This window comes from Natrix helvetica, assembly GCF_964273705.1.
Source record: "Natrix helvetica genome assembly, chromosome: 10".
Classification (NCBI taxonomy): Eukaryota; Metazoa; Chordata; class Lepidosauria; order Squamata; family Natricidae; genus Natrix; species Natrix helvetica.
The window spans coordinates 6,417,017-6,441,448 of NC_138561.1; the positions used below are offsets into that span (position 1 = coordinate 6,417,017).

At 43.0% G+C, this 24,432-nt stretch overlaps 1 protein-coding gene across 2 annotated transcripts in view; it reads left to right on the plus strand.

Annotated features, from left to right (window-relative positions):
• The window catches only part of NUP93 (nucleoporin 93), a 132,066-nt gene that overhangs the window by 67,437 nt on the left and 40,197 nt on the right, over positions 1-24,432 (plus strand). For both annotated transcript variants that reach the window (XM_081963335.1, XM_081963336.1), the window contains one exon: positions 17,512-17,574. In XM_081963335.1, the coding sequence (XP_081819461.1) occupies positions 17,512-17,574 (63 nt within the window). The remainder of the gene's footprint in view (positions 1-17,511; positions 17,575-24,432) is intronic.

The window sequence follows — 24,432 nt, forward strand, 5'->3', positions numbered from 1 at the left end:
CGACTTGAGCTGATTTAGGGCGTTCCCCCCTGCTCATTTAGAGAAAGATGCTCTGATTAGTTCGGATCACTTTGGCTCCAGATTCCGAAAGAATCCCTTTTAACAAATAAATAAAATAAGAGAAAACTTTTAAATCCTGTCGGTGAGGAATGATTCCTGGGACTAGACTAAAATTATTTAGTCTAGTTCTGGCATTTCCCAGTTCTGGGAAAGTGCATTGATTAACACGATGGGAATTGGTCGGATTGCCTTGAATTAATTTTGATTAGCAGCCTTATAAATCAAATGGTTATCACTTCTATCACTATTATTGTTTGGCTGGAGAAATCCGAGGAAGTGCTAATTACGCCTGGGCATTTGCCCAAGGATGAAATTTTGTGGCCATTCATAAAACATGTATTTGGTGGAAAGTATAATATGAATGCCAGGATGGCTAGTCCAGAAAATATGAAGCGTTGTTTGTTATCACTTTGCATTTTTCTGTATACACAGCATGGGTTACAGGGTTATGAGACATTTCACTACCTTTAAAACTCAGATTTCTGCGTTTATCCTCACTGGATGAAGCTAGTGCTAAAAACATTTAATATCTCAGCTCAGAACAGCTTATTTCTGAGAAATTTCAGAATGGTTCAGAAATTTCTGAACCAGCTGGAAAGCAGCAATGGAATTTTGGTTAATAACTTACTTTGTTCTGGTAATATTGTCTTATGTGGATTTACCCTGAATTTAGCTTCATATTAATCCCAAGTTCAGATCTGGGCCATGAATTAAAATTTAAGAATGGGACTCCAAACCTCCAGCCCAATTGTGGATTGTCCATCACTGGAGGCTTTTAAAAAGAGACAGACATCTATTTGTCTGAAATGGTATAGGTTCTCCTGCTTGAGCAGAGGGTTGGACTAGAAGACCTCCAAGGTCCCTTCCAATTCTGTTATTTTGTTATTCTGTAGCAGACAAATTCTTTACCTTTCCTTTTTTGTATTTCAAGCAGCAAACATAAATGAAGTTTTGAAGTGCTTACTGTAGTAATCACTATTTTTCTCAAGCACTGAGAAAAGTAGAAATATATTTATGTTTTGCCTTTTAAAATATTTACACAGCTCCTTCTTTGGAATACCATTCCTTTCGTTTAGAATTATAATGTCTCATCCCAGAGCTTCTGCCTTCCTCATAAGGCTATTTTTTGTGGGAGAAAATTGAGATGTGAGCAGTAACGTCTGGCACCCAAATTCACAAAGAAACCGAACAAATAAATAACCTTACTCTTCCTTTTAGCAGAGTATCAATGCAGAACTAAACACCTGGAGTAGAGTAAAACAAAGGGCTTCTAAACAAATCCTTAGCAGGCATTTGTATGCCCCACTTGCGCACTGCAAACATTAATTTATTGGTTTTATTTATCAAAATCGGTGGGAATGCCGCCTGAACAAAATTGCGAGGAGGCGGAGACGATCGGAGACTGAATAATGTTATCAATTTTGCCTAAGTGAGAGCAGGGAGTTTAATTAGCCAATAAAACAAATCTGTTTTAAGCATTCTGATCCTACCATCCCTCCCCTTCCCCCCCCCTCAAAAAAGCCCCCGAGGGCAGCTTAGATAAAATCAGTGAATAAAATAAAAGAAACAAAATGGCTTCAGGCGCCATCCAAGAATGTCACCCGGTGACAGTGCTGACCATTTAGTGCCCCCTTCCTCCTTTCACTACACCTTTCCTGCAGCGAAATGTCCCGTGAAATGATGCACTCGACTGCCTAACCAATTTGGGCTGGCCGGTCATCTTGTTCTCAACGGTCCGAGCCCTTCTTGGCCGAAAACAGACTGCTCGAATTCTGAGCTTATTATATATATATATCACTGACGGAGAACCTTTTGCGGTCAGCTTGTCAAAAAATTCAGGAAAACGCCCAACTCAATCCTGCTGGCGTCTTCTCATGCGCCCCCGCCCACCCCACCCCACCCCAAACAAAAGAGAAACAGTTTTTAAAAAACATATGTCTTCGTTTATTTGAAAAAATAAAAATACAACCCACCGTCCTGCCTGGTGCTACATAGAATATAACGAAATGTGAAATGATTGACAAAAAATGAAACATGCGTGAAATAATTTTGGGAGGGTCTGGAGAGCACACTTCTTTTACACATGGCCTCCGAAAATTGCACGAGAACAGGATACGTTTTTTGAGTACAGTCACTGTTGGGTGGTAGTAAATGCTGGTGTGCCACCCAAATTTTGACGATGTGTCACTTTTGATGTGCCTGTCATGGTTTTGACATCACTGTCTTATACAGTAGCAAGGATTAAGCTGAGGAGTCTTAATAGGTTACAACCATTCCCTTGGGGACTCTTTGAAGTTGCGATGTCATGGAAAAAAGTGACTTACAACCCTCCTACTCTTACAATCAATAGCTGTGGTGGTTAGAATGCAGTAGTGCAGGCTAATTCTGCCGACTGTCAGCAGTTCGATCCTGACCGTCTCAAGTTTGGCTCAGCCTTTCATCCTTCCGAGGTGGGTAAAATGAGGACCCAGATTATTGGGGGCAAGAGGCTAAACCGCTTAGAAAGGGCTGGAAAGCACTACGAAGTGGTATATAAGTCTAAGTGCTATTGCTGTCCTCGCACATACGACTAGTGCAGCATCCTCACGGTTACACGATCGAAATTCCGGACGCTTGAGCAGCTGGCTTGAGCAGTAGGCACAGTTGGTTGCATCATTCCAGGGTCATGCGATCACCATTTCCGCTTGCAAAAAGCCAAGTGGGCCGGGGAGAAAATCGGATTTGCTTAATGACGGCCCGACTCACTTAATTGCAGTGATTTGCTTAAAATGATCGTAAAATTGTCCGCGGCTCAGTGAACAGCCTGCTTTTACATAACGATGAAAATTCTGCTCCCGATTGTGGTTGTAAGTCGAAGACCAATTTTATACCTAAGAGAGCCATCGTAGTGGTCCAACGTCCTTTTGTCATGTATGTCTCCCTACTGTCTGACCATTCCAAGGTAAGGAGAGGCTGAGCGTCTGGGAATAGGTGGGCGGGGAAGTGGGAGGTCCCTACCCATCACCCACCCAACGCGGGAGTCATTCCTTGTGCGGTGCCTTAGCTGCAGAGGTCTTGCTCACGCTTTCTGAAAAAGTGAAGCCTTCTTCCTCCCTTTTCTTCCTTTTTTTAAAAAGTTTTTTTTAAATTTTTTATTCTCTTATATACCATTGTAAGTATACATTCACATAATTGTTATTCTTATTTACTTCCTTATACATTTGTTATTCCATTTAATAGGTTATAATATACAATTTGGATTGCTTTATTTGTCGTCCCTTCCTCCTGTTGTAACACCACCTTATTCTCCCTTTCTTTTATCCCTCCCTCCCTTCTCTACTTTATTTCTTCCTCTTCTCCTTCCCCTTCCTTCTTCCCTTACCTCTCCCTTACTCTTCCCCTTCCTACCCTCTCTCCTTCTCTTTCTCTCCCTTCCACCCTCCTCTCCTTACTTCTTCCTTCCTTCCTTCCTTCCTCTTCCTCTCGTTCTCTCTTCCTCTCTCCCTTTCTTTTTCTGTTGTTAAACGTGTCTCTTTCAAATCTCAGTTTATGTTTTCTTGGGATTGTATTTCCACAAACCCAAATATATTTTAGTATCATTCCTTATTCCCTTCCTTTGCTAATCTATCCTAACTATGTTTCCCACCCCCTTTATATCTCTCTCTTGAATATATGCTTGTATATTTAGTACTTTCTTATCTATTTCCCCCCTCTTCCCCCTCTTTCTCATTTAATAGTGTATCGTCTAGGACTCTAGGCTCTGTTTCTTCCCTTGCTTTCTTTCCTTTTTTCTTCCTTAATGGATGATTTTGTGGTTCGGGTTAGAGCAAATAGGGAGACGTGGACCGTTTATAAGGGGTTTAGGAATGGCTGGGTCCTTTGTAAATGCTGCAAGGCAAAATCACAATGAGGCATACCTCCGATATTTCAAAACTATTGCCTTTAATTCATCCAAGTATTTCCTTCCCTCTAGTTTTATAAGAACCGTTTAAAACAAAAACGGCAGTTTTGGCAGAGTAAATTTTTTTTGTTAGCTATACTGCCAGAAAAAAATATGATAAAGGAATATGATAAAGTATATTTAATATTGCCTGTTTTGATGGCAGTGGCATTTGCACAATATTGGAAAAATGAGGAAACCCCTGCGGAGGAAAATATAATTAGAAAAATATTAGACTGGGCAGAAATGGATAGGCTAACACTAAAAACAAAGGGCAAAGAACACTTTTTCACTTGGGACTTGTTTTACCAATGATTAGATAATAAAGGCAGAAATTAGAAACTGGAAGAATATCATTATATGTAAGTAAAGAATATTACTTCTGCTATTGCTGTATGTTTGTAAATTGACTCAGATAATACGTTGTTTAAAGGGAAAGGTTCCCCTCGCACATCTGTGCTAGTCGTTCCCGACTCCAGGGGGCGGTGCTCATCTCCGGTTCAAAGCCGAAGAGCCAGACGTCTCCGTGGTCATGTGGCCAGCATGACTCAACACCAAAGGCGCACAAAACGTGGTTCCCTTCCCACCAAAGATGGTCCCTATTTTTCTAGTTGCATTTTTTTACATGCTTTCGGACTGCTAGGTTGGCGGAAGCTGGGAGAAGTAACGGGACCTCATTCCGTTACGTGGCGCTAGGGATTTGAACTGGCAAATTGCCGACCTTTCTGATCGACAAGCTCAGCGTCTTAGCCACTGAGCCGCTGCTTACTAAGCACGAGAGGGAGAGGGAGAGGGAGGGAGAGAGAGAGAGGGAGGGAGGGAGGGAGGGAGGGAGGGAGGGAGAGAGAAGCACCTCAGGTCTGCTAGAAGGCATGTGGGAGGCACAATTTTCTTCCTCATGGCTCCTGCCCCTCCATAGTCAGCAAACTATGTAAGCCCAGAGGGATTTGTTCCCCATTCTCACAAATGTTTCTCCTCCTATTTAAGATCAGTCCCAGCATGGCTGGCTGGGGAATTCTGGGAGTTGAAGTCCACAAGTCTTAAAGTTCCCAAGTTTGGACACCCCTGGTATAGGGCTTCCACCCTGAGCAGGGGGGGGGGGCATTAGGAGACCTCCAAGGTCCCTTCCAACTCTGTTATTCTGTTCTGTTAATCTGGCTTTGTTTGTCGGAAGCCAGCTGGAAAAATTACACAGATGATAATCACATGACCCACCCGGGTCATGATTTAGCAACTCTCCTAAATCACGCCAGTTGCCAAGCACCTGGATTATGACCAGGTAACCACGCTGTAACAGTCGTAAATGGGGAAAAAATCATCTGTCCCTTTTTACAATGCAGTTGGAACTTCGAACAGTCACTAAACGAATGGTTGTAAGTCGAGGACTACCTACACGGAACCATTATAAGCTGGCAAGGGGTAACTTCAAAGCATGGCTTGATGTGATCCAGCCTTTGAGGATTCTTGGGATAGCAATAGCACTTAGACTTATATACTGCTTTACAGCCCTGTCTAAGCGGTTTACAGAGTCAGCCTCTTGCCCCCAACAATCTGGGTCCTCATTTTACCCACCTCGGAAGGACGGAAGGCTGAGTCAAAATTGAGACAGTCAGGATCGAACTGCTGACAGCCAGCAGAATTAGCCTGCAATACTGCATTCTAACCACTGCGCCACCACAGCTATTGATTGTAAGAGTAGGAGAGTTGTAAGTCACTTTTTTTTCTATGACATTGCAACTTCAAAAAGTCACTAAGTTTGAAACTGGTGAGATTTGAACTGTCAAATTGCAGGCAGCCGGCAGGCAGCAGAAATATCCTGCAGTACTGCACTCTGACCACTGCGCCACAGCGGCTCATATCATTTTTCGCCCGTCCTTTGCTGTTTCCAGAGTGGTCCCCGTGGGCCAGATCTAAATACCCCGTGGGCCGGATCCAGCTCCTGGGCCTTGAGTTTGACACCCCTGCTTTAGAGCAACGTCAAGCCACGATGACACCTGCCCACTGGCTTCACTTTCAGCAGTTTATACAGCTTCATGTCTTGCGTGAATCGGGGATAATTATTTTTTTTGATGCCGTCCTTGAATTGCAGTTATAGAGATCCCTTGCAAGGATCAGCGAACATGCTTTCTGTTTCGCCCACTGCTACGCTGCCCTGCTTTGGAAAATGCTGCTATGTCAAACAACGGGTTGGCTCTGCGCACTGAGATCGAGGCCGCTGTTGTTCCACCATGCCCTTCCCTTCCCTTTAAAACAACCTCCTACACAGCTTCTGCCCCTCTCGTGGCTCAGGCGGTTCGAATATTAAAAGGAGTAGGGGACTGTAGGTGTTGTGACCCAGGCTTCCCCAAAAAGCATGAAGCAGAGTCCTCGTCCTGACAAAATTCCTTTTATTAAACGAATGTGAATTCCTCTCCTTCACATTCAGCAAAGGCCTGGCAAACAGTCTTTCAAAGGTGAATTTATGACCACAGACCTTATCTAGCTTGGAAAGCTGCCATGTAAATATTTTCCAAATATGGTGCTGTGCAAGGAAAGACTGGGCACAGAGTTCTCTGAGATTCACGGACAGATCTTCACACTCCTGAAATGAATCGAACGAAGGAATTGTTTCCTGCAAAAGCCCACTCCCCTTTCGCTCCTCTTTTATTTCCTATGAGATGGCCCCAATCACCTTCCACCTGTGACTTTACTCCCAAGTCGATCCTGATTTCTGAGCTGTTCTTTTCTTCTGGCTGCTCTGCGCATGCGCACACTGGGAACAGGCTCCAGCTGTTCCTCTGCCTCACTGCTGTCTAGCTCCGTAGGGACATGATCACTGCCAGACGGCCTCGCCCCCCCCTCTGCCTCTGACGCAGAGCCATCATCCGAGCCTTCCCCAGCCTCCAGGACTGGCCCATGTTTCTCCCCAATCTCCTCACTGTCTCACTCTGCTGCCACGTCCGCTGGCGGGCCACAACAGTAGGCGAAGTTTGTAATCCAGTTGTTATCTTGCAGATGTAACAAGTTGCCAGTTCCAAACTCAACTGTAATATCCTGGAGGTGCTTAAATGGTGGATGCCCCCCGAGATGCAAACAGGTCTCGTTTTTGGATCAGCTTAGATCTTTATCTCACAAGCAAGGCCTGCATTTCCAGTGGTGCAACTGACATCCTAAAAACTCCATGGATAGTTTGCTCAGACTGATTTTCCACGCCGTAACAGCGGAGGAAGCAAGTTGTTGGTGTTTTTTTAAACTCGAGAATCTGGCGATGCTATTAAAGAAAACGACCCTTTCCAGGAAGGCCTTCAAACCTGACTCTGCCCATTGACCTGGGGTCCCGATGGAGCCGTTCCATACTGGAGGTGCTGGTGGACGGGAAGAAAATTCTACCTCCATCTTATTTGTATTTTGCTTCCTTCCTTCGCCATCTTAGTTCATTTTAATGTTAATATCCATTGCTTTAATATTTTAATGCCCTGCATTGGGGCTTTTACCTTGTAAGCTGACTGGAGCCACCTGTTGGCAAAATGAGTGGCATATGAATTAGATGGATGGATGGATGATAGTGATAGATAGGTGATAGAAGGAAGAGGATAGATGATAGATAGATAGATAGATAGATAGATGATAGATAGATAGATAGATAGATAGATAGATAGATAGATAGATAGATGATAGATAGATAGATAGATGATAGATAGATGATAGAAAGATGATAGATAGATGATAGATAGATGGATGGACGGACGGACGGATGGATGGATGAATGGATATGGATATTAGATGATAATGGTGATAGATCTATCTATTTAAGAAGAGAGAGAGAGAGATGGATGATAGATGATAATGGTGATAGATCTATCTATTTAAGGTGATAGAGATAGATAGATAGATAGATAGATAGATAGATAGATAGATAGATAGATAGATGATAGTTATGATAGGTGACAGAAGGAAGAAAAGAAAGATCGATGATAGATGATAATGGTGATAGATCTATCTATTTAAGATGATAGAGATAGATAGATAGATAGATAGATAGATAGATGATAGATAGATAGATAGATAGATAGATAGATAGATAAATAGATAGATGATAGTTATGATAGATAGGTGATAGAAGGAAGAAGAGAAAGATCGATGATAGATGTTAATGGTGATAGATCTATCTATTTAAGGTGATGGATGGATGAATGCATGAATGAATAGATATAGATAGATAGGATAGATAGGATAGATAGATAGATAGATAGATAGATAGATAGATAGATAGATAGATAGATAAATAGATGAGAGAGATAATAGAAATATGATGGATAGACAGACACACAGACATAGAAAGACAGGCAGGCAGGCAGATAAATGGTTGATAGATGATAGGTAGGTGGGTACCATAGATAGATAGATAGATAGATAGATAGATAGATAGATAGATAGATAGATAGATAGATAGATAGAAAGAAAGAAAAGGATCCTAATCAAATTTGAAGTCCAACCTGACTTCACATTTCTCTTCGCAATTGTAAATCTTGGTTTAAAAGATTTTCGTAGGAATTATATCACTTATTCTGCAGATGGGAGTCGACAGTGCATATCAGCAGACAACTAGTAACTAACATATTTTTTTTTCCTTTGAAAAATTGGACATAAAAAGCATATATATTGTCTAATTCTAACTGAGGGTCCATTTATTTCCTGGATGATTGTCTATGGCCCCTTCAGAACGTTTTCAGATGCCATTAGGGAGGCAAGCAACTCATCTGCATTTTAATCAACCCGAAAGAGAAATACCATCACGTCAAAATCGGGCATTTCTTTTCCAAGGACGCTTCAGATTCTTCCCCTCTCATCAGACCTCGCTGACCTTTTCGAGAAATGACCTTTTCAGGATGCCCATCCAGCAAAACATTTCAATCTCTCGGTAGCTCTGGGTTTCAGTTTTTTATTTTTGTTCGATTTTCTAAAGATTCGGAAGCCGAGCAGGCAAATACATAAGGAACGCCTGCCTCGCACGGCTCATTTTATTTGCATGCATCTTACAAGAGTACAGATAAAATTAGATGAAAAATGTAATCAGGGGAAGCCGCTCTTACTACGCTAGCTGGCTGCATATGGTCGAATTAGCATTTATGCACATAAAGAAGAATGCCGAAGACTTTAAAGCCCCTTCGAAACAATGCAGAGATGATCGTTCCTGCCCTGTGACGCTAAAATTTAAACCCAGTTATTCTGGATGGCGTTGCCTTTTTCTAAATCCTGTTAAGAGTGGCCTGTTGTCTATTGCTAAAGAGGAAATGCATCCACAGCAAATGAAAATAAAGGGAAATGTTTTGCTTGAAGAAACCATCTATCCGTTGCGGATTGAAAGACAATTGCAGCAATTGCTCTTAAAAAGCCCATAAATCTTGCTGTAATGGGAAAATTGCACTCTGGTGACCAGAGTGTTGTAGACCAGGAGATTTTAAAGGCTTTGCTCTCTGGATAGTAAAGGTAAAGATTCCCTACTCACATATGTGCTAATCGTTCCCGACTCTAGGGGGCGAGGCTCATCTCCGTTTCAAAGCCGAAGAGCCAGCGCTGTCCGAAGACGTCTCCGCGATCATGTGGCCAGCATGACTAAATGCCGAAGGCACACAAAACGCTGTTCCCTTCCCACCAAGGGTGGTTCCTGTTTTTTTTCTACTCGCATTTTTTACACGCTTTCGAACTGCTAGGTTGGCGGAAGCTGGGACAAGTAACGAGAGCTCACTCCATTATGCAGCATTAGGGATTCCAGCCGCCAAACTGCCAAACTTTCTGATCGACAAGCTCATCGTCATAGCCACTGAGCCACCGCGTCCCCTTGAGATTTATGTCAAAGAAGCCTTAATGAAATCTGTGTGCTTCCTGCTTCCTTCCCTTTGTCTGGTTGCATGGATTGATGCAGCAGGAACCCATGAAGTGCTAATTTTAAAACCTTCCATTCATTTTCTTTTGTTTCGGCTCCCTTGGAGCAATCATTAATGACAGGGCTACATCAATTAGCCTCAGTTACCAGAGCTCTGCAAAGCTTCAAAAGAGCATTTGGAAGGAAGCTTCAAGCAAAGCTGGGACAAGTAACGGGAGCTCACTCTTGTTACGCGGTGCAAGGGATTCGAACTGCCGAACAGCCGACCTTTCTGATCGACAAGCTCAGTGTCTTAGCCACTGAGCCACTGTGCCCCCTGCTCTCTGGATAGATACCTGTTTTGTTTTTTTTCCGGGCCAGTTGGCCCGAACCGGTAATGGAAATCACAGGTGGGCTGGGGCAGGTAGCTCTATGCTGTCTGACGGGTCTCGTGCCAGTGAAGTGCGTTCGCCTGCGCTCACACTTGTGAATCGGTAGGGAAGGTAAGTCAATGCCATCCCTGCACATGAGCCTTCTTCGCTCCTCGATACAATAATACAATACAATACAATAGTAGAGTTGGAAGGGACCTTGGAGGTCTTCTAGTCCAACCCCCTGCCTAGGCAGGAAACCCTATACCGTTTCAGACAAATAGCTATCCAACATCTTCTTAAAGACTTCCAGTGTTGGGGCTTTCACAACTTCTGGAGGCAACTTCTGTTCCACTGATTAATTGTTCTAACTGTCAGGAAGTTTCTCCTCAGTTCTAAGTTGCCTCTCTCCTTGATTAGTTTCCACCCATTGCTTCCTGTTCTACCCTCAGGTGCCTTGGAGAATAGTTTGACTCCCTCTTCTTTATGGCAACCTCTGAGATATTGGAACAATGCTATCATGTCTCCCCTAGTCCTTCTTTCTCTTAAGCTAAACATACCCAGGGGTATGGGCCTGTTCATTTGCTCCCCGCCATCCTATCAGAGTGACGGCAAAAAACGATAATAATAATTCAAAAAAATGACAACAATAATAATAATAATTCAGTAAATGCCTAACTTTGACTCTGTTGGCATCTCCACCCCACCCACCCCTCTTCCGAAAAGGAGAAACTGTTCTTTATATATTCATTTTTTAAAAAAATGTAGTTCAATCATGTGTGGAGCTGTGTACCGGTGGTCCTCGACTTACAACGGTGACTATTCAAAGTTACAACAGCATTGCAAAAAGGGACCTCAATCGAGCCTGGAGTTTCTCTCGGCTAAGTGAAACGTTTGTTCAGTGAGCTCTGCCCCCGTTTTACCACTTCCCTTGCCACGGTTTTTAAGCGAATTGCTGCCATTGTTCAGTTTGTAACATGGGTGAAGCTGGATTGCCCGTTGACTTTACAATACAATACAATAGTAGAGTTGGAAGGGACCTTAGAGGTCTTCTAGTCCAACCCCCTGCCTAGGCAGGAAACCCTATACCGTTTCAGACAAATGGCTATCCAACATCTTCTTAAAAACTTCCAGTGTTGGGGCATTCACAACTTCTGGAGGCAAGCTGTTCCACTGATTAATTGTTCTAACTGCCAGGAAATTTCTCCTCAGTTCTAAGTTGCTTCTCTCCTTGATTAGTTTCCACCCATTGCTTCTTGTTCTGTCCTCAGGTGCCTTGGAGAATAGCTTGACTCCCTCTTCTTTCTCTTTTACTTATCAGAAAGTTTTTTTTTTCGGGGTGGGGTGGGGGGGGAGAGGTGATCACGTGACTCCAGGACACCGTAACCCATCATCGCAATACGAACCCGTAGCCAAGCATCCAAATTTTGATCGTGTGACCCTGGGATGCTGCAACGATTGTTAAGAGTGAAAAACAGCGATAAGTCGCTTTTTTCGGGGGGTGCTGTTGTAACTTCAGACTAAATCAGCAAACAAGTGGTTGTAAGTCGAGGATTATCGGTATTCTTCAATCCAATGGATGAGAAGGACAAAGAGCCGTCATGAGATCCATTTTTGTTTTTTTTAAAAACTGATTTCTAATGTTTGGAATTTATGAGATCTCATCAAACCATACGGAGGTTTTATGGAGATTCTCCGCCATCCAGGTCATGGTTGTCCCCAAAGGTGCTTTTTTTTCCCCCAAGAGGCAACTGGGACTTTCTGTTTTTTCTTTGAAGACGTTTCGCTGCTCATCCAAGAAGCTTCTTCAGCTCTGAGAGTTGAAGGAGCTTCTGAGATGAGAAGCGAAATGTCTTCAAAGGAAAAAAAAAAAAAACCCGGAAAATCCAGTTGCCTCTTGGAAAAAGAAAAAGAAAAAAGCACCTTTGGGACATATTGTGGCTTGTTCTGTTTGCATTTTGCACTTGTACAGGTTTGAAAACAATCCACATCTGAATCACCCAGCTTAAATCTTGTCATATCATTAAAAGTTAAGAGTACATTTTAAAAATGTTGTTTTTTTTCTCCAACAGAAAAGGAAAGAAAGAGAGGAGAGGAGAAGAGAGGAAAGGGGAGAGAAGGAAGAAAGAGGAAAGGAGAGGAAGGAGAGAAGGGATAGAAAGTGAAGGAGAGAGGGTAGGAGGAGGAAGAGAGGAGTAGGGAAGAAGGAAAGGGAAAGGAGAGGAAGGAGGGAAGGGATAGAAAGAGAAGGAGAGAGAGTAGGAGGGGGAAGAGAGGAGTAGGGAAAAAGGAAAGGGAAAGGAGAGGAAGGAGGGAAGGGATAGAAAGAGAAGGAGAGAGGGTAGGAGGGGGAAGAGAGGAGTAGAGAAGAAGGAAAGGGAAGAAGGAAAGAGAAAGGAGAGGAGGAAGGAAGGAAGTAGAGAATGAGGGAGGGAGAAAAGAAAAGAAAAAATAGGTTGCCGCTAATACAAAATAGGTCTATATGGGATGGTAAGCAAAGCAACCCAGAATGTGTATTTTGACCTTTTATATGGAAAAACAAATATGTAAAAGTGATAAAGATAAATAAGAACAATAACTATGTGAATGTATACCTGTAACTATATATAAGAGAATAAAAATAAAACACTTTTAAAAAAGGAAATAAAAACGGTTGTTTTCTCAAATCACCAGGGTGATGGTTTCCTACCGGTTTGGACTGTTTCAGCCAAAGCGGTAGTGGTTTGGTGGCCTGGGTCGCTGGAACCGGCAGCGACCCAGGCCTGCCACGCCCCCGAACCGGTTCTCCGGGCGCCACCATAGGTGCCGCCATCTTGTTTTTTGCTTTTGCGCATGCGCAGAACAATTTTTATTGCACTGCACATGCGCATGGAGAGCATGGATCAACAGTTCTTTGTCAGAGCTGTACTTACTTTGAAACCTTGGTGTGAGGAGTCCTTGGTGCTCTCTGAGCTTGGTTGTCCCAAAGGTGCATTTTCAAAAGGCAACTGGACTTTTGTCCCTTCCTAGAAGACGTTTCGCTTCTCGTCTAAGAAGCTTCTTCAGAACCAGGAAAAACAAAGAAAGTCCAGTTTGGGAAAGCACCTTTGGTTCTGAATTTTTCTGACACACACACACACACACACACACACACACACACACACACACACAAAGCCTTCTAAAAGTGGGTGTGACAATCTGAATCTTCTCCAAAGTGTCGGGAGATTCCTTCCTTTGCTTTACTCCATCCCTCCACCGCAGAGTAACGGATAAACTGCCTGCCACGTAGAGTGTTAATTGGCCCTCAACTGTCACTTTGAAGGCTATGAATAGGATTGCCAAGAAAATCCCTACTCTGTTGCAGTAAATTAGTATCTTTAGGCCGCAAAGCTTCACTCCACATCAGTGGCAGAGAGGAAGGAGGAGACTTGAAGCAGGTAGTGGATTAATCATAAGAGCCATATGAAAAAGAGAATGTGACCGTGGGTGGTTAAAAGAGAGATCTAAGGACCATAAGAAAAAAGACATTTAGCCATTGGACACAGAAACTTTGCAAGCGCAGCTCTCAAATGCCAGCAACCAATTGCTTTGGGAAACACCAAGTGGCTGTATTTAAATAATCAGATTAGAGAGTACGATAACATTAGGATTTAAGTCATGAGTTCACAATATACTTCAAAACATTATTAATATTATTAATAAAATTACATTATCTAGGAATAGAATAGAATAAGGAATAGAAATTATGGGGAGTTCAAAATACATTCCCACGATTGATTAAATATTGTTAATAATTGGTGTTATCCACAACCCTACCCATTCGGGACATTGAAGTTATGGTGGAATAATGAGTCATTTTTAAAACTATGAAATGATATTATTCAGCTAGAGGATAATAAACATAGGGCAAAAAGAAATGTGATTTAGGTTTAAAGAAACAGTTGGAAGATGATAAAAGGATTATGGAAAGAGACCAATATTGTTGAAGTTGGAAGATTTGAAGTACATCTATCTATCTGTTTGTATTACTATTGTTTAAGTGGCTTAAAAAAAGACTTGACCCAGTCAATGCACTGTCCATAAAATATGTATGTTTATACTGGAAAAAAAAAAATTATACGAAGAAGAAGAAAAAAGGATTTCAGTCGTGAGCAACATATGAAACCTATTCCTGAATTATATAAGCCAGGGGTGTCCAAACTTGGGAACTTTAAGACTTGTGGACTTCAACTCCCAGAATTCCCCAGCCAGCATGGCTGGCTAGGGAATTCTGGGAGTTGAAGTCCACAAGTCTTAAAGTTCCCAAGTTTGGACACCCCTGGCTTAAGAAAACCCCGAAAGGGACGTCGACTTACAGTTTGAAGAAGGTTGTGCCCAGTTGCAAGAGCAGCACGTGAGGCAGTCGGTGTTCGTGCACAATGAGGACCCCCTCAACGGTCCGCAGATCCCAGAATTCCCCAGCCCACCCATGCTGGCTGGGGAATTCTGGGAGTTGAAGTCCACAAGTCTTAAAGTTCCCAAGTTTGGACACCCCTGATATAAGCTATGCTACCGAAAGTAGGTAAACGGGAAGTGAACCTTTGGGAAATACCTGCACTTGGAGGGAGCGTAAATGCGGTGTTTGTTTGAATGCTTGCATTTTAATCTTCTGGATGACACCCAGGTTGTTGAGGTCCGGCTTCCCAGGTTTGGAACCCATTCCCCAAAAATATTCCCCCTCCAATTCCAAAAGTGAATTTAGGGCACGTCAAATTTTCCAACTTTCAAACAATGGAGGTTGCTCAAAAGTTGTGACGTGCCTTGGGGATTGTAAAGATTAACAGAGTTGGAAGCGACCTGATATTTTGGTTACTTTAATATAATTTCGATGTGCTTGGTAAATAACTACATAAATAGCACAATGTTTTAGCATTTTGTTTGCTTCATTTGAATACTCCGTTGTGTGCTACTTCCTAAGAACGGGACAGGCTGTCCATCTGCAGCTGTCTGCGGCTGCCCATTGCAGAGAAGATGTAGGAGGTGAGCAGGCTGAGATGGAGGGCGGGGTCAAGTGCGTCATCAGTTTGGTATCATTGCACAGCCACAAGAGACCCATGCCCCCTCTCTCCCCCTGTCAATTCCATTGAATTCTTATCTAGCACCATTTCAGCTTGGGCTGGCTCATCCTTCAGGAGATCAAGTTACAATGAGCCTCTCTCCTTATTACAGTTTCCTTAAGAAGCTGTTGTGATGCCCCGGTGTATCTTAAGCAGTGATGGAAAGTGAGACTGCTAATCTTTGGCAAATCTAATCCGGCTCCAACCTCTAAATATTTTGAAAGTTGAATGTTGCAGCTATGTTCACATTTTACTTTTGGTTCTACAATAGGTGAAGAACACCATTTACTTTCCTGCTTTTTGGACATTTGTATTGTTCCTTTAATGGCTTACAATGTCTGCTAAATTTTACAATATCCCTCATGATCCCTGGTTATGCTGGTTAATCCTTCCTTCCTTCCTCCCTCCCTCCCTCCCTCCTCCCTTCCTCCCTCCCTCCCTTTTCTTTCCTTCCTCCTTCCCCCCTTCCCTCTCTTTTCCTTCCTTCCCTCCTTTCTCCCTCCCTCCCTTTTCCTTCCTCCCTCCCTCCCTTTTCCTTCCTTCCTTCTTTCCTCCCTCCCACCCTTCCCTTTCCTCCCTTCCTTCCTCCCTCCCTTTTCCTTCCTTCCCCCCTTTTCCTTCCTTCTTTCCTCCCTCCCTCCCTCCATCCTCCCTCCCTCCCACCCTTCCCTTTCCTCCCTCTCTTCCTCCCTCCCTCCCTTTTCTTTCCTTCCTTCCTCCCTCCTTCCCTTTCTTTTCCTTCCTTCCTTTCTCCCTTTTCCTTCCTTCTTTCTTCCCTCCCTCCTTCCTCCCTCCTCCCTCCCACCCTTCCCTTTCCTCCCTTCCTTCTTCCCTCTCTCCCTTTTCTTTCCTCCCTCCCTCCTTCCCTCTCTTTTCCTTCCTTCCTTCCTTCATTCCTTCCTTCCTTCCTTCCTTCCTCCCTTTTCCTTCCTTCTTTCCTTCCTTCCTTCCTTCCTCCCTCCCTCCCTCCCTCCCTCCCTCCCTTTTCCTTCCTTCCTTGCTTCCTCCCTCCCTCCCTCCATCCCACCTACCCATATGACTGCCTGCTCTCAAGGAGATTCTGGTGGGTAACAAGCATTTTAAAAAATGGAAGCAAAGGAAAATGGAGGACAAAATAAAATATACTTTCTTGGGTCCCAGATACATCATCCATATAGTTACAATTGGGCCAGTGAGCATCCGAGATCTCCGTTAGATCATACAGGACATGAATGGCAGTCAAAAATGTATAGATTTTTTCAGACAATGTTAGAGACAAATCAGTGTCCCTCCCTCAGGTAACCTCCTTCTCAAAGTTTTGGTGTGAGTGACTTGTAGAATTAATTGTATTGAGTGTTCCCAGCTGTTTTGTTGTGGTTTTCAAAGTTGGTTTTCCTCTTACGTTGGATTATTAATATCCTTCGTTCCATATAAATCCTGCCTCCCCCACCCCTTTGAAGCTGAAGGCAGTTTTCATATTCCTTTTTTTCAATATGGTAGGGAAGGAAGCCAACAATAACTACAACAGTGTGCAACAGGGGTCTCCAACGTTGGCAACTTTAAGACTTGTGGACTTCAACTCCCAGAATTCCTCAGCCAGCTTTTCTCCCTACCCTACCCAACTCTCCTCTGCTCAATAAAATGTTAGTTATGACTGTTTCTTGCTTCAGCAATGCAGCCCATCCACTTGCTCTCTGACAGTTATAGAATAGAATAGAATAGAATAGAATAGAATACTTTATTTGCCAGGTATGATTGGACACACAAGGCGTTTGTCTCTGATGCATTTTCATATGTTATATTTTATAAGGTATATGTTTTTGCAGATATTTGTGCATCTAAGGGAGCAGCTGGTTCCTTGGCTGAACCAATCTCTTCCAGTTTTTAAATTTATTTAACCTGGTTAAGCAGCCGCCCTCCTGCTCTTCATCGGGGTTCTTGTAAGTCGATGGAAGGAGGGAGCAGAATTAAGTCCAGAAATAAGAGAAAATGAAAGCAGGACCCAACTGCCAAGAGTTCACAGGGACCAGTTATCTACTTTATTGAAAGGACACTAATGAACTTCAGTCCCTACTGTCAGCTTATTGGCATTTTCCTCTCTCCCCGCCCCCTCCTCAAGTTCAAGAATATTCTCTTTGAAGCAAATGGGAGCTGAAAGTTGTCTGACCTTAACAGCAGAGCTTACCCCAACTCTGTAGGAAGTGCCAAATGTCCTTTCCAAGCTAAGCTGATTTTTAATGGAAATTGTACTTTTCCCTACAGGGATTCCTAAAAAATGAAAAGGATAATGCTTTGCTGTCTGCCATTGAAGAGTCCAGGAAACGGGTAAGTATTGAAAGTAATGTAAAAGAATGTCTGTCCATCCATCCATCAATTTATTTATCTGCCTATCTGTCCATCCATCCTTCCCTCCATCTGTCCATCCATCCGTCGATCTGTCCATCCATCTATCCATTTATTTATCTATATGCCTTTGTCCATCCATCCATCCATTTATTTATCTATCTGCCTATCCGTCCATCCATCCATGCATCCATCTATCTGTCCATCCATCCATCCATCCGAACCTAGCAGTTCAAAAGCACATTAAAAATGCAAGTAGAAAAATAGGGACCACCTTTGGTGGGAAGGTAACAGCGCTCCGTGCACCTCCGGCGTTGAGTCATGCCGGTCACATGACCACGGAGACGTCTTCGGACAGCGCTGGCTCTTCGGCTTTGAAACGGAGATGAGCCCCGTCCCCTAGAGTCGGGAACGACTAGCACATGTGTGCGAGGGGAACCTTTACCTTTTAGCCTACTGAAGAGCAGGATTAGGGATGACACAACAGCTGTCATCCCTAGAGAAGAGGGGGCTAACTAATTCTCCAGAGCACAAAGTGGGCAGGGCAATGAGTGGAAGTTAAAGTTAAAGAGAGATCCAGTTTAGAAGTAAGAAATTTCCTGACCGTGAGAACAATTAATCACTGGAAGAGCTTTCCTCTCGGAGTTATCTTTCCCTTTCTGGGAGAGGGGCGGTCTAAAAATCTAATAAATAAATAAATAAATAAGAAATTATGGGTACTCCAATACTGGAGGTTTTCAAGAAGAGATTGGACAACCCTTTGCCCAGGATCCTATAAAGTTTCCTGCCTTGAGCAGGAGATTTGTATAGGAGACCTCCAAGGTCCCTTCCAGCCCTGTGATTCTATGATTATTCTGGACTCCCCATGCAAATCACAGAGCCATGTTTTCACTCCTTTCCAAAAAGTAAGTATCCTATTGAAACGGATGTCTGTTAAGATAAAGGAGAGAGAACATCAAGGTTGCAAGATAGCTTGATTTTTATGGAGAAATCAATGACCATCAATTGAAATTGGACTCAACCAACTTGTGCTAAAAATGAGGGAATGCAGATATGTGCACCCCGAGCATTTTGCAGCTTGGCTGGAACTGCATAATTTCATACAAAATATCATTTTTTTCTCTGCCCAGTCTAGTTTTGATCGGGTAAAATGAAATCCCCAACTACTGGAAGAAAGGCAAGATTTAACAAGGAAAGCAGTATCTAGCGACTTAATCTGCTTTCCAAGCACAAAATGGCACTGTGCCCATAAGTCAAAAGGCCCTTCAAACTGTTAATTTGTAATTATTCCGCCAAAATTGTTGAAACCTTTTGGGAGCAGTGTACAGTATTTTTGAGGTTTGGTGGCTAATAACACCACTTTTTTTTGGGGGGGGGGTAGTGCCATAAAATTATATATCAATGGAAAGATAATTTAATCAAGAATGCAATGCAATAACCTTTATGAAGGATCTGCTATTAGAGTAGCAGTTGCAAAGAAGAAAAGTGAAACGAGATATACAAAAATTATCACCCTGTCAGTTAATATTTAGTTGGCTAATCTTTAGCATGAATTACAGCCTTAAAACATCTTCCCATGGAGTGAACCAAGTCTTTTAGTTCTGCTGCTGTTACAATGTGAAACCAAGATTGAACATTTGCTTCTATTAACTGGGTTTTATTGCTGGCTATATTCGGCTATAACTTTTCATAGGATACAGATACTTGAACAAACTATGTTGTGCAACATTCTTGATTAAATTGTCTTTCCATTGATGTATAAGTTTATGGTACTACTCCAAAAAAAGTGGTTTTATTCACCATCAAACCTCAAAAATACACTTTTCTCAAAAGGTTTTCACAATTTCGGCCACTACTGGTAAGAGCAGTCATATGGAAGGATGGGAGGGAACAGATACAGTCCTTGGTGAGAGTGTAGCCATAACATAATCCAGAGAAACAACATTTAAATGCCCATTTTAGTTGATGATGCCCTTGTGAATGATATCTCTGAATCTGTCATCTTCTTGTCTGAATTCCTGCATAGCATTATAGTTCCGTTGGCAAATCTCTTTAAAGTGCAGCCTTCTCCAAGCTGGCATTCCCCAGGATTTGTTAGGACTACAGCTGTCAAAATTGCAATTCTCAGATTTTTAGCCTGCGCACATCTGGAGTTGGCTCTGAGAACATGTGTTTTCTGGGATCCATGCTGAGAACATCAAGACTTTTATCTCTGGCAGGAAGCCTGTGCCTTCCCCATTAAAAAAAACTAATATGACAGTGATGAATTTAGGTTCTGAGGCCCTGCAGCTAGTCCTTGACTTACGACCACAATTGAAGCCACAATTTCCGTTGCTAAGCAAGACTGTTGTTAAGTGAGTCCCCCCATTTTACGACCTTTCTTGGAACAGTTGTTAAGCAAATCACTGCAGTTGTTAGCTTAGTAACACAGCTGTTGTGAATTTGGCCCATGGACCTTGCTTATCGGGTCACAAAAGGTGACTCCAGGATCCTGTAACCATCATAAATATGAGTCAATTGCGAAGTGGCTGAATTTTGATTATTTAAAAGATTAACAGAGTTGGAAGGGACCTTGTAGGTCATCTAGTCCAACCCCTCAAACAGGAGACCCCACACAATTTCTGACAAATGGCAGTCCAGTCTCTTCTTCAAAGCCTCCAGTGATGAAGCTTCCACAACTTCCAAAGGCGACTTCTGTTCCATTGCTTGATTGTTCTCACAGCCAAAAAATTCTTCCTTATTTCCAGGTTGAATCTATCCTTGATCAGTTTCCATCCATTATTCCTTGTCTGGCCTTCAGGTGCTTTGGAAAATAGCTTCACCCCGTTTGTGGCAGCCCCTCAAATATTGGAAGACTGCTATCATGTCTCCCCTGGTCCTTCTCTTCACTACACCAGCCATGACCAGTTGCTGCAACAGTTCATCATGTTTTAATCTCCAGGCCTTTGATCGTCTGAGATAGATTCAGATTAACAGAGTTGGAAGGGACCCTGTAGGTCATCTAGTCTAACCCCCTGCCCAAGCAGGAGACCCTGCCCCATTTCTGACAGATGGCAGTCCAGTCTCTTCTTGAAAGCCTCCAGTGATGAAGCTTCCACAACTTCTGAAGGCAACTTCTGTTCCATGGGTGGATTGTTCTCACTGTCAGAAAATTCCTCCTTATTTCCAGGCTGAATCTCTCCTGGATCAGTTTCCATCCATTATTCCTTGTCTGGCCTTCGGGTGCTTTGGAAAATAGGTTGACCCCCTCCTCCTCTCTATGGCAGCCCCTCAAATATTGGAAGGCTGCTATCCTGTTTCCCCTGGTCCTTCTCTTCACTAATAATAATAATACTTTATTTAGAGTCACAGACCAAAACACGCCTTCTCTTCACTAGACTGGCCATGCCCAGTTCCTGCAACCGTTCATCGTATGTTTTAGTCTCCAGTCCCCTAATCATTCTGGTTGATCTTCTTCATTTTTCTAGAGTCTCAACATCTTTTTTATAGTATGGTGACCAACACTGGATGCAGTACTCTAGGTGTGGTCTTACCAAGGCTTTTACTAGAGTGGTATTAGTATCGCATAATCTTGATTGAATCCCTCTGTTAATGCAATTTAGGATTGCATTGGCTTTTTTTTTTGCTGCCACTGCACACTGCTGGCTCATATTTAACTAGTTGCCCACTAAGACCCCAAGATCCCCCTCACAGTTGCTGCGATGTGGTCCCAGGGATGCTACCACTACCGTGAAAAACCTTCACGAGTCACTTTTTTCAGAGCTGTTAAAGGAGCTGCGTTCCATTTCACAACCTTTTTGTCACGGTTAAGCAAATCACTGCAGTTGTTAGGTGAATCATGTCATTAAGTGAATCCGGCTTCCCCCATTGACTTTGCTTCTGAGAAACCAGCTGGGCAGGTTACCACATGGTGATCACATCATCCTTGGCCGCTGCAACCGTCATAAGCACATGCCAGTTGCCAAGCATCAAAATTTTGATCACATGGAATGCTGCAATGGCTGTAAATCCCTTTTTTTTCCAGTTTCTTATGGTCACTAAACAATTGTAAGTCACGGACTGCTTATATTTTGCATGTTGCATCTCAATGCCAGTGACTTGGATCTCTTCCAAATAGAGGTCAAACCAGTCGTTCATTTACCTTGACGCGTGTCACGTTAGGCAACATAAGATATATGGCTGATATATGAGTGGGCACTATTCTGGATTCATGCCCACAACTAAAGTTGCAAAGGATAAAAGGTTTTATGATGAGCAGAAAGAGAAAATTGATTCATTGGCAAACTACTTGGGCTGCCCCAAAGAAAGGGGGGGGGGGTGTCAACTTATTTTCCAAAGCACCAGAGAGTAGGACAAGAAACAATGGTTAAAAACTAATCAAGGAGAGAAGCAACCTGGAATTAAGGAAAAACTGGTTAATACAATACAATACAATACAATACAATAGCAGAGTTGGAAGGGACCTTGGAGGTCTTCTAGTCCAACCCCCTACCTAGGCAGGAAACCCTATACCGTTTCAGACAAATAGCTATCCAACATCTTCTTAAAGACTTCCAGTGTTGGGGCATTCACAACTTCTGGAGGCAACTTCTGTTCCACTGATTAATTGTTCTCACTGCCAGGAAGTTTCTCCTCAGTTCTAAGTTGCTTCTCTCCTTGATTAGTTTCCACCCATTGCTTCTTGTCCTACCCTCAGGTGCCTTGGAGAATAGTTTGACTCCCTCTTCTTTGTGGCAACCCCTGAGATATTGGAACACTGCTATCATGTCTCCCCTAGTCCTTCTTTCTATTAAACTAGACATACCCAGTTCCTGCAACCGTTCTTCATATGTTTTAGTCTCCAGTCCCCAAATCATCTTTGTTGCTCTTCTCTGCACTCTTTCTAGAGTCTCCACATCTTTTTTACATCGTGGCGACCAGAACTGAATGCAGTATTCCAAGTGTGGCCTTACCAAGGCATTATAAAGTGGTATTAGCACTTCACATGATCTTGATTCTCTCCCTCTGTTGATGCAGCCTAGGACTGTGTTGGCTTTTTTGGCAGCTGCTGCACACGGCTGGCTCCTATTTAAACGGTTGTCCACTAGGACTCCAAGATCCCTTTCACAGTTACTACTACTTCTGAGAACAATTAACCAGTGGAAGAGAAGTTGCCTTCAAAAGTTGTGGGTGCTCCATTTATTTTTATTTGGTTAATAAGAGGAGATGGGACAGCCACTTGTCTGGAATGATAAGGTCTCCTGTTTGAGCAGGGGGTTGGACTAGAAGACTCTCCTCTCCTCTCCTCCTCTCCCCTCCACTCCCCTCCTCTCCTCCCCTCCCCTCCTCTCCTCTCCCCTCACCTCCCCTCCTCTCCTCTCCCCTCCCCTCCTCTCCCCTCCTCTCCTCTCCTCTCCTCTCTCTCCTCTCCTCTCCTCTCCCCTCCCCTCCTCTCCCCTCCCCTCCCCTCCCCTCCCCTCCCCTCCTCTCCTCTCCTCTCTCTCCTCTCCTCTCCTCTCCCCTCCTCTCCCCTCCTCTCCTCTCCCCTCCCCTCCTCTCCCCTCCTCTCCTCTCCTCTCCTCTCCTCTCCTCTCTCTCCTCTCCTCTCCCCTCCCCTCCCCTCCTCTCCTCTCCCCTCCCCTCCCCTCCCCTCCTCTCCTCTCCCCTCCCCTCCTCTCCCCTCTCTCCTCTCCCCTCCTCTCCTCTCCTCCTCTCCCCTCCACTCCCCTCCTCTCCTCCCCTCCCCTCCTCTCCTCTCCCCTCCCCTCTCCTCTCCTCTCTATCCCCATTCTACTTTTTAGTTTATGTTGAATTTCCCAAAAGAGACTAGGTGCCTTAACTCTCACTTCATTTTTAAATTTGGATATCAACACCGAAATCTACATCTTTTACTAAAAACATAATGAGCACATTAGAATTTTATTAGTCAGTAACGAGGAAAAAAAAAACACATTTTGAAAGATATTAATGCTGTTTGGAAAAGGTGATCATTGCTGAATTTGATCAGTATTCTGTTCTTTTGTTTTTTTAGTATCTGCACAGACATCTTTCATTGCTTGCCTAATTATTAAATGTCTAAAACCAGATGGAAGAGTGCCACATAAGTAACATTTCAGTGGCAGTTTAGATATACAAAATCTGAAACAGTACCGAGTCTTTTACTCATAATTCATAATATTTGGAACACAAAAGGCATCCAGTAGGTATAAACCAAGTGAAAAAAGTAGATACTTTGTTTTGGATAACCTCATTCCATAAATTGCATTTAAAATAAGTGTGGAAATAATGTGTAATGCAATTTTTAAACATATGGAGAAATGAGGTCATTTTTGAAGACATCTTAGGACTATAGACTTGAACATTCACGAGAATGGGCTAAATTGGAAATTTAAAGAAACCCAGAAGAAAATGATGTCAAATTTCGGAAGTATTTTGCTGGCATTTACAATTGATTGCAAAATCCTGCGGCCACAAGATCGCAATTGGCAAAATAATATTTTTTTTTGGCCATTTTCTGACTGCAAATGACAAAAACACCCATTGGATAGCAATAGCAGTTATTTATTTTATTTATTTATTATTCACACTTATAGACCGCCCCCTCTCCCGGAGAGGACTCGGGGCGGTGTACAGTCACTAAAATACATTATAAAATACATACATAAACAATTAAATTAATACTGGTGAAGGAGGTTATGAGACTGTAATCGAATAATAAATATAATACGTTAAAAGCCTATAAAACCCTTAAAACCCAATTAAATAAATCCCGGGAGGTAAAACTAAGACAGTGCCAGGCCAGCTGATTGAAATAGGTGAGTCTTTAACTTTTGCCGGAAGGAGCGGAGGTCGGTGGTGGTT